At 39.1% G+C, this 11297-nt stretch overlaps 1 protein-coding gene across 1 annotated transcript in view; it reads right to left on the reverse strand.

Annotated features, from left to right (window-relative positions):
- LOC106878280 (DNA-binding protein inhibitor ID-2) overlaps positions 1-6134 on the reverse strand; it is a 28613-nt gene extending 22479 nt beyond the window's left edge. The window contains exons 1-2 of the mRNA XM_014927457.2: positions 5847-6134; positions 456-838 (exon numbers count right to left, since the gene is read on the reverse strand). Of these exons, the coding sequence (XP_014782943.1) occupies positions 456-838; positions 5847-5853 (390 nt within the window). The 5' untranslated portion in view covers positions 5854-6134. The remainder of the gene's footprint in view (positions 1-455; positions 839-5846) is intronic.
- Positions 6135-11297: the final 5163 nt, after the last annotated feature.

Here is an 11297-nt window from a genome sequence, read left to right on the forward strand (position 1 = left end):
TATATATACATGTGTAATTATATATATACATACATGTGTATATATGTATATATATACATGTATAATTATATATATACATACATGTGTATATATATCATCATCATATGTGTGTATATATATATATATATACACATGTATATATATATCATATGTGTATATATACACACGTGTATATATATATCATATGTGTATATATATACACACGTGTATATATATATATATACATATACATATATACACATGTATATATATATATATATACATATACACGTGTGTATCTGTATTTATGTGTATAGATACATACAAACATATATACAAGTAAAATTTTCCTTTTATCCATGCTTATACACATACGCACACACGCACACACACACACGCACACACACACACACACACACACACATGCGACGAAAATAAGATTAGGATCAACTTGAAAATTGAAAGTGTATACTCACTTCATGTGATACGATGGGATTTGGATCGACTTTTTCCGATAGGGGCGTTCGGTTAAAGAGTGCACTGGCTGTGTTAATCAGCTGTGGTGGAGGTGACTGTACGAAGTTAGGGTAGTCCAAAGCCACCTCTAAATCTAGGATGTAATCGATCACATGCTGCAACAACTGTACTTTGGAGATTTTGTGAGTACGAGGAATGGTTGGCACCAAGTTGATGAGTTTTTGAAAGCACTCCTGCATTTCCGGAGTCATAATGTCCCCTTCGTTGGGCTTTGCACTGCCCTTCGTTACCCGACAATTCTCCCCGTGTCGTAGACCCATATCTCCGTTGTGCTTCAGGGAAAAAGGATGTGAAATAGCCTTCATATTGCTTAAGCCAAGATCTGATCAGGAAGAGAAATAGAAAAAAAAAAATACATATTAGAGGAATTGATAATAGATCAATAAGTATTTTAAACATATGATTCACAATTTTTCCGAGTCGTCGATACATAGATATTGCAATATGAATTAATGGTTAGTGTTTATACGAAACCGAAAATATCTTTGCACAAACACACGATACAAAATTAAATACTCCCAAATTTTATATGTTGAGGAAAAGAAACTACGAAGGAAGTTCAACAGAAAAAGGCGAAAATGGACAATGTAGAGATTATTTTAGACAAATATGGAAACGTTTGTTGGTTCTGCTGAAGGTTGCTGGATATTAAGCATCAAGTTGAGGTGCGGAAGTTAAGTGTATATTATGAGGATTAAAGCATTTCTACGTGGAATCTAGCATCGTGAGAAAAATGCTTGTTAAAGGGAAAATGCTTCTCCAAGTGGTAACATCCGTGAGTCATAGTGACCGGAAATTGAACAGATAGGAATGGCTTACTCCAAACGAGAACGAACGAACACACACAGCTTTAGAGGATAGATCATCCTCATTACTATCATATAATTGAAATAGTTTTTAATACGAGGTGCGTTCAAAAAGTATTCGACCTTTACGCTTGAAAAAAAGAAATTTGTATACATTTCATAAATTTTATATATAATAACCTTCAAAATTCTCTCTCCGAGAATTCACATGATTCTCCCCCCGTGGTTCTGCTACTGCAGCAAACACCCCCGTAATGCCTTCCCTGGAAAGGTTATGGAGCTCCGCCGTTGCTTTTCTCAGAATTTCCTCTCAGGCGACTCAAATCGCTTCCCTTTCAGACTGGTTTTCATCTGAAGAAAGAGCCAAGAGTCACACGGTTCCAAAGCCAGGAAAATTGATTGCTGAACAAGTGCTATATTGCTCTTGACCAGGAAAGCTTGAACTATGTGGACGGAATGAGCTGGCGCATTGTCGTGGTGAAGATGTCATTTTTTGACGGCCACATGTCCAGCCGCTTTCGACGCACAGTATCACGTGGTATAACCTCTGACCAAAGAGCAGTCTTTATTGAGCGCTTGGCCTTGTGGATATTCATGGTGTACAAATAAACCAGGTGAGTCAAAGGAGGTCACCATTACCTTCACATTACTGCGAACCAGTCGTGCTTTGTTTGCTTTGGTGACCACGGACACTTCCATCGGGAGGATTGGAACTTAATTTACCTTGGTCTTTGGGCCGTAACCATTTCATCACCCGAGATGATGGATCTTCATTAAGTCTGGGTCGTGGTTTGCACAGTCCAACATGTCCTGAGCAATTTTCAGCAAGAGTTGTTTCGACTGCTCTGCCAGCACCTTTGGGCGAATTTTACCGACACTCTCCACATGCACAAACCCTTCGTTAAAATGGAATGCACTGATCCGGTGCTTCATGGGTAATTCCCTAGATTGTCACACGACGGCTTCCACGACTATTCACCCGAGCCTACTTCCATGTGGTTCTCCGTTTCGGCTTATTGATGGCCTGTCTGAGCGTACATCTCTCTCCACTGAGCCGAGGCCATGTTTGAAGCGGGTTTTACCACACCATTATCTGGTCATTGCATCATTGCCAAAGGTCTGCTAAATTTGATGGTTTGGGGCTTATGCAATCACGAAGTTTTTGGTTAAAAAAGCTTAATGCAATGTCTGAGAGAAGTCCTATCTTTCTGACACACCTTATATGCACCGTGAGAAAAATGCTTGTTAAACGAAAAATACTCGAGTGGCAACATCCGCGTATCAAGATTACTGGGAAGTGAAGACAGGACGGGCTTTTCCAAACCAGAACAAACACAGAATAGACCATCATCACTACCATCATATAATTTACATATTGTTAATAAAATATCTGATTCAACATGCTTCCGTAAAGCTTTCTGTTTGTCACTCTCATTCCTCTATCCAAAAACCTTTAGGGAAATGGACTGGGGTGTTAATTTCGGTGGCATTTTAATTACAAGTCATTAAAATGCTATTTCCTAATTATTCGACCAAGCTCTCTTCCATGTCCTTACATCAAGTTGACCCTTGTTTTCAAATTTATCCTTTTTTTTTTTTTTTTTTTTTTTTACTATATTAACGATTTGTGGAGGTGGGCTCTAAAAAGCTTTTACCCTTTCGATTATATTTAAATATGCATTTATATCGGAAGAGTTTATTTAACAAAACTGAAAACAATTTGCTAAACAATTGAAATAACCCAAAACTGAAAACTTTAGATATTTTATGAAATAATTATAGTGTTCTATCAGAGCTCCGCCCATTTAGATAAGATATATTTAATATCAATGTCTATGTGTGATAGATAGAAATTCTACACTTATACATAAATACATATACATGTGTGTTTATGCGATATGGCATAAAAACAAGAGCACACACACACACACACACACACTCAACGCGTCCATGTTAGTGAAAAATTCTCCCGTTGAATTATCCGTGAAGGGATTTCAAGAATTCCGAATTCAAGACCCCACCCACAACCCCCTTCCCCCAGCATACAACGAACATGCTGTCATATGATGGTCTATAGTTGTCACAAGGCGTGCTAGCGATCTGAGCCTAACAGAATAAGAACAAACAATACAAATTAACAAAACTCGAGGCATGTGTCTATATATTATGCAACCGTTTTCTATCAGTGCGTATCACAAGATTTGAAAGGAAAACTTACATTTTAATCATTTTCCCAGAAAGAAGCACTGTTATTCTGAAGAAATTTTACTATCATTCGGTGGGTGTGTAGCGTTTTATGTAGCACACCCACAATATTACACACGCCCCTGCTCTGTACAAGGATTCACTGAAAGCGATTAGTCGTCGATTAAAACACACAAATCACGGTAGATCTTCGCAACTACTGTCACGAATAAAATTAATTCTTGGATTTCTGTCCAGTATTAATCCTCATTCTTATAATAAACTCTCATTCTTTTAACAAAGGAAAATAGGTATTCTTTCGTTAGGACCTATGTTTTTAAATCCACATTTTTTTAGACTTCGTAACCTATCCGTCCTTCACCGTGCCTTCCGAATAGATTTGGCATTCAAAAGACACTTGTAATTCACATTTTTAAAAAATTTCAAAAATTCACATTTTTTAAAATCTACCTCCCAAATTTCTTAAGAAAATCCATGGTTTTTAAAATCTAACACCATTCATTCACAAGACGGCAATTAAATCAATTTACATATTAAAGCCGCTGATGAACGCTTACTACAGCTGAAACTATTAAAACATTTATTCAACACAGCTGTATAATCTGTAAGACAATATTGGCCAAATTTGAAATTTGAAATGATGCGGATTATAATCGTTTTGATTATCTTGTTTATCTAAAATTTTATAAACCACAAGGACCTAACATTCTGGCCAAGATGCAGGGTTAATAGTCAATCACATTGACACGAGTACTTCACTAGTTACTAATAATAAACGGTGAGTAGTACTTGGGCGAGAGGGAAACCGTTTGTTGATAAGACGACGCGCATCGGCTTAGCATGAAACCACTTACATCTTCATGGAACCCAAGAAAGTTTTTTTTTAAGAATAGGGGCTCGTATTTCAATAAAACCAATTTGAAATTCAATGAGAAGAATGGGAAGATTTACACATCGTGACAAATATAATACGCAAATTTAGAGCTGGACGTCAGCAACAGTAAGAACAATATTATCGGACAAGCTAGAAGGCACATGCAAAACTATATCTTATGTACGAAGCATATAAATTTAGATTTATAAATATATGAAACAGAATGTAAACGTCAATGTGTGTGCGCGTGTGCGTGAAAGAGATAGAAAGAGAAACATCAGATAGAGTGTAAATGCAAAACACGTGTGTGCGTGTGTGTGTGTGCGTAAAACCAGTTTTCTACTAAAAGCTTTTAATGGCAAATAATTAGCCAGAAATGCAAAACTATGTATGTATATGATTGCGTTCCTGTTTGGTGTGTTTGTGTGCGTGTAGCAAAAATCAACATCGATTAACATTATTCTAACTCTTTAAGAATGAATCGATTTGATTTCGATTAGTTTTTTTTGTTTTTTTTTTTTCTTATGTCAGCGTAATATTCGGGAAATCTTTCGACTCCCACCAAAGCACAGCAACACCTTCCTTGTTTACAAACTGAAGAATGTGTGCGTACGTGTGTTGCACCGTGTGGGTGCGCACGCGCGCGATTTACGGTAATTTCTTCCGTAAAACGAGGAAAAAAGTGAAAACATTACTGTTCCTATGTCTAGTTCAACATTCACAGCTCCAAGTTACGAACCGAAATTATGTTATTCCCTTATAAAGTTACATATAAACCCACAATAAATATGTATACACATAAGCACATATATATATATATATATATATATTTGCACACACACACAAAATATACACTTCGTAGAGCAAATCCCGATTTTTCTCAATAAAATACAAACAAAGTAATTTCCGAAACAAGACCAACTTTCCATGTATATATAAATATATATAAATATATATAAACATGCGTATACATTAAATACAAATCGAACTGTTAATGTATAGTTTTGCTGTTCGTATAATCCATAGGGGTTTCTATTTGATGAAATCAGTTATGTATGCGTGTTGAATGTTTGTGTATGTTTAGTTGCAAAGCGTAAGAAATAATCACAAATTAATTAGAAATATCATTGGTTATTAACGAAGTTAATTGAGGTATGCGTGTGTGCGTATGTTTGGGGGTGGGGCAAGAAATGTCGGAAAAGATACGAATAGAATCGTGCATTTAGAAATTTGAAAACAAGGCATGTATATTACATAGGTTAGGTTTTGTGCCGTAGTGTGTATACATATACATACATATATATATATATATTTATATATATGTATATATATATATATATATGTATGTATATATTTATATGTATATGATGGCGAATATAAATGAATATATGAAATTAAACGGAAGACAACGAGGTTTGTGTGTATAAAATGTAAATTATACATACGTTTCATAAATGTTGAAAAAAAGTCTATTAACTATACACTATTGTGTATAAGTATATGTATATCTGTATATGATGAAATATGTCCGATTTTGTATATATATGTATATATATATGTTATATACTATATATAGCAGTGTGTTTAAAGATGTTTGGTTTGGTAACGTCACCAAGAGCTTGTAGGAAGCCGCTTCGAGTACAAGGTCCGTCCGTACGGCTCGCTAGTCAAGCTTCTAATGACGTCTTCGCCTGCTGCTGGCCGCTTTCACTACAACACAATCAGCGCCTCCAACAGATTTTTACTCCCCCTCCCTGTGAATCTATCTATCTATCACTTTCTCTGTTTGCTTATGATCTGCCTGTCGTTTTAAACAATCACTCTTACTTCACTCTCATTGTCACTCTCTCTCACCCTTCCTCCTCCTCCTCCTCGTACGTTCTACGTGAGTGTATCCGTACGCCGTTGTGTGTGCGTATGTGACAGTGTGTGTGTGTCTGTGCGTGCGTGTGGCTCTGTGTGTGAGTGTGTCGCTGTGCGCGCCTCTTCCTTTTACTAACCCCCCTTTCTCCCGCTCTCGCGTTTATTTCTCTCTCCCTTTCTCAGTAACGCTTAAACTCTCACTGCTACTCTTACTCATAACCTCCTGCGTTTCTCCTCACACACACCCTCTCTCTCTGTCTTTTATTCGCTCTCTTTTTTCTCTCCGTCTATCACTCTTACTCTTATGTTCATTCCGTGTATCTGTGTATGCGTGTATATGTGTGTATGTGTATATCCACAATTAGTTTTCTCTCTCTCTCTCTCTCATACTCGCACTCTCTCTATCTCTCTCACACACCCTCTCTGTGTCTTTCTCCCTTTCCATCTCATATTTTCCATTTGTTTTTATTCGTAGCGAAAGAATCCAACTCTTGTCTTCGATTGACCCTCCAGGTGGACGCTCGACGGGCTAAAAACAACAGCCAATTACATCCTTTGGACTACACTTAAACACAAACAACAACAACAACCTCAAAAACAAAACAAAAAGGATAGCAATAACAAAATAATGGGCTCTGTGTTATCCTGGATACACTACGTCTAATGTTAACACTGGATGGTCATGTTCAGAAAGGCATTAATGATAAACTGAACGGAGGTTAAATAACGTAAATACACACACACACACACACACTCAAATGCGCGCGCGCGCTCGGCTCCCTTACTTTAAGGTAAGGTGACGAGCAGGGGAGAGGTAGGAGGAGGGAGACAGGGGTATCTCGTCTTCTTCCCCCTATCCTCCTCCTTGTCCTCTTTCCTCACACCAGCTTCACCGCCGCCGTCGTGGTTATTTCACAGAGTTGCATGCACAGAGACACACACACACACACACACACGTCCACGCATAAATACACGCGTACACACACACACATACGCGTACATACGCGCGCACACTCACCTCCTCGAGTAAGCTACACACACGCTCACCTCTCCGTCAGTTCGCTTTCGTTCGTCTCTCTCTCTCTTTCTCTCTTTCTCTCTCTCTCTCTCTCTCTCTCTTTCTCTTTCTCTCTCTCTCTTTCTCTCTCTCTCTCTCTCTCTCTCTCTCTTTCTCTTTCTCTATCTCTCCTTCTCTCTCTCTCTCTCTTTCGTTCCAGCGTTCACCTCACGCGTTCCAACGTTCTCTTTTCACCAGTTCGTTTGCACTCACGCATGCATTGCACGTACGAACAAGTGCAACATTCGTATACACACACACACACACACATACATATATACATACATACGCATACATGCAGACAGGATAAGTGTATAAGTATGTGTGTGTTTGTGTGTGTGTGTGTAGGAAAGGGCATGTCCATGTGTCCGAATTTTCCGTTCGTTTCTTGTGCTTCTGTTTAATTTATGAAACTTATATGTAACACACACACACACACACACACACACACACACATATTTGTTTTATGTATGTATCTATAAATACGTATTTGTATATGTATGCGTGTGTGTATGTGTGTACGTCATCTTCTCTCTCTATCTATCTATCTAACTATCTATCTATCTATCTATCTGTCTGTCTGTCTGTCTGTCTGCCTGTCTGTCTGTCTATCTATCTAATTGTCTGTCTATCTATCTATCCATCTATCTATCTATCTATCTATCCATCTATCCATCTATCCATCTATCTATCTATCTGTCTATCGCTATCTGTCTAACTATCTCTGCCTGTCTGTCTATCCATTTACCTCTCTCTCTCTCTCTCTCTTTCTCTCTCTGCTTATCTATCTCATATACAACAAACATAACTTCACACACACACACACATTTCAGCTTTCCCCACATGAACTGTTTGTTTACATAGGTTTTTCATTCGCCATCGTTTCACAATCTTTAAAATGTTTACTCTGAATGTGTGTGTGTGTGTGTGCGCTCGGCTTCCAGTTTGTGTCTACGTCTCCAACGCTTGCCAACCGGTGCTGGTTTGTTTATGTCCTAGTGCCTTGAGGGTTCGGCCAAAACTTGGTCGTTAGAATAAACGCTGAATTTCAAAATAAATACGGATTTATCGTGGCAAGACGAGGGTCTTGATTTGATCGATTAAAACCCTTGAAAGGGTGCTCCAGTATGGCCGTAGTCCAATGGTTGTAACAGCAATATAAAGAAAATAGAAATGTGTGTGCGCGTGTGTTTGCATATATATATATATCAATCTATCATATATTGTCGTGTATATATATATATGTATATATATATATATATATGTATATATATATATGTATATATGTATATATATGTCCAACCCATGCTAGCATGGAAAGCAGACGTTAAACGATAATGATGATGATATATACAGTCGACTTCCAAAAATTCCGTAACTCCATGTATATATAATGTGTATATGTATGTGTGTGTGAGAGAGAGTATGTATGTAAATAAATAAATAAATAGACAGACAGACAGACACATACACACAGAGACCCACACACACGCAACCCTTCTTGTTCAAAATCTACACACCCGCATTTATAGGAAGAAAATATGTTGCCGCACACACAGACACAACGGAGTGAAAGATAGCGAAATCCCATAACGGTATTGGAGAAAGAAAGACACACAGAGAGGGGGGGGTATTAGAGAGAGAGTAAAAGAGTAAAGAACCCCACTCCTACTCCAGTACTAAGTATGCTCGCGAACAAGGGGGAGAGTAAGAGGAGACTTACAGCGAAAGCATCAGCCGTTGAGTATTGAAAGACTCTTTCACTTCCGTGTTCGTGTGTTCGTGTGTTGGTTAACGTTTGCCCTCACGCCGGGTCGTATAATGATCGAAGGCGTTCCAACCGTGATCATCTGGAAAATGTATTTATTTCCATGCGTGTATGTCTATGTATGTATATATGTTTGTGTGTGTGTGTATATACTCTTTTACCCATTTACTTGTTTCAGTCATTTTGACTGGTGCCATGCTGGAGCACCGCCTTTAGTCGAGCAAATCGACCCCAGGACTTATTCTTTGTAAGCCTAGTACTTATTCTAACAGTCTCTTTTTGCCGAACCGCTAAGTTACGGGGACGTAAACACACCAGCATCGGTTGTCAAGCGATGTTGGGGGGACAAACACACATACATATATACATATATACGACGGGCTTCTTTCAGTTTCCGACTACCAAATCCACTCACAAGGCTTTGGTCGGCCCGTGTCTGTGTTTTAATTTTACTTGTTTCAATCACTTCACTGCGGCCATGCTGGAGCACCGCCTTTAGTGGAACAAATCGACCCCAGGAGTTAGTCTTTGTAAACCTAGTAATTATTCTATTGGTCTCTTAAGCCGAACCGCTAAGTTATAGAGGTGTAAACTCACCAACATCGGTTGTGAAGCGATGGAGGGGGACAAACACAGACATATATACATATATATATATATACATATATATATATATACATATACACACATATATATATATACATGCATCTATATACATATATATATATACATGCATCTATATACATATACACACACACACACACACACATATTGGTTGACTCTAGAGGAGTAGATATGTACCTCTGACCTTTGCAAATCCTTCGAGATCAGTAGATTCGATGCTATTACCGTTTTTCTTCAATGCTTCCAACGTCGAAACCTGTGTAGTGTAGGACCGGGGTCAACATGTGCGGGCAGGGATTCCAGAATGAGGTTGGGTCGAAGTAAAACAAGGTCTAGTGTTTGGCTAGAGCAGGGCCTGAGGAGCTGGACAAAATGTGAGTGATAAAAGGAAAGGGAAATAAATGATGATGTGAGTTGAAGGTGACACAAACCAGCGAATTCTAGAAAGTAGACGTAGCTGTGTAGTGACCACAAAGTCGGAGAAGAGCCAGAGATGTATGTCCGTGGGCTGTGGTTTTTGAGATGGGCCACACCGGACTTGGGTAAAATGTGGCTCTTAGGTTTTCCACTTGTGAGGACTCGCTCCTAAAAGGCTCCCCGGCCGAACACTCATAGATTTTTTTGGTGGAGGGGAAGGCCTTTGCTTCAACGTGCCAAACCTAAGAGCTACATCTGGTGCTGTAGGAGATTGGTGACTGAATTCATGTTAAACCTGTGAAGTGACATTTCTAGAGGTATGGTCAAGGTCGGATTTCGAGGAGAAGGTTTGCAAGGCGAAAAACATGGCCGCTACCCCATTCTAGTTGGTTCTGAGATGTCTTCACAAAATTCACAGAAGCTGAGGGGCAATTCTTTCCCTGCCCTCTCTTTATGTATGTATGTATGGATCTACTTCCCTACCTATCCATATCTTCGTCTTTCTCTCACGACGGGCCCGTTAGATACGCAACGGAGCCCCCGTTGGCTCACCGAATCCCGGACTGTTGTACACACATGTATATGTGTGTAATAGTAGTAGTAGTAGTAGTAGTAGTAGTAGTAGTAGTAGTAGTAGTAGTAGCAGCAGCAGCAGCAGTAGGAACAGCACGGTTCCATAGATGGTGGCAATGCTCCATGTGTGTCCTCACATGAAATTTCAAGAGTGCCAGTAGTGAAAGCCCGTCTTTGTTGCGCAGATTTTCCGCTTATATTAAATGCTTGGGTTCGTAAGGGTTGGTCCATGATAATGATGTGGGTCAGGGCAATCCAAAGATATCTGGCAGCTCAGACACGACTCCTATAATGCCCTAGAATGAGGACTCCTCTCCAAATCGTGTGTTTGTATGAGTCCTTGTTTTTGGAATCCTCTCCCTGGTGAAAATCCGGTGTTGGTTCGGCAAAACAGACCAGTTGAATAAGTCCTCATACTTAAAAAATTAAGCGCTCTGGGTGGGGTCGACTAAACCCTTCAGGCGGTGCTTCTGCATGGCCGCAGTCCAATGACTAAATCCAGTAGAAGATAAATGAAGTGTGTGCGTGTGTGTGTGTGTGTGTGTGTATTTGCGATGGAATAAGTACTAGGCTGACAAAGAATAAGTCCTGGGG

Source organism: Octopus bimaculoides, chromosome 8 (assembly GCF_001194135.2).
Source record: "Octopus bimaculoides isolate UCB-OBI-ISO-001 chromosome 8, ASM119413v2, whole genome shotgun sequence".
Lineage (NCBI taxonomy): Eukaryota > Metazoa > Mollusca > Cephalopoda > Octopoda > Octopodidae > Octopus > Octopus bimaculoides.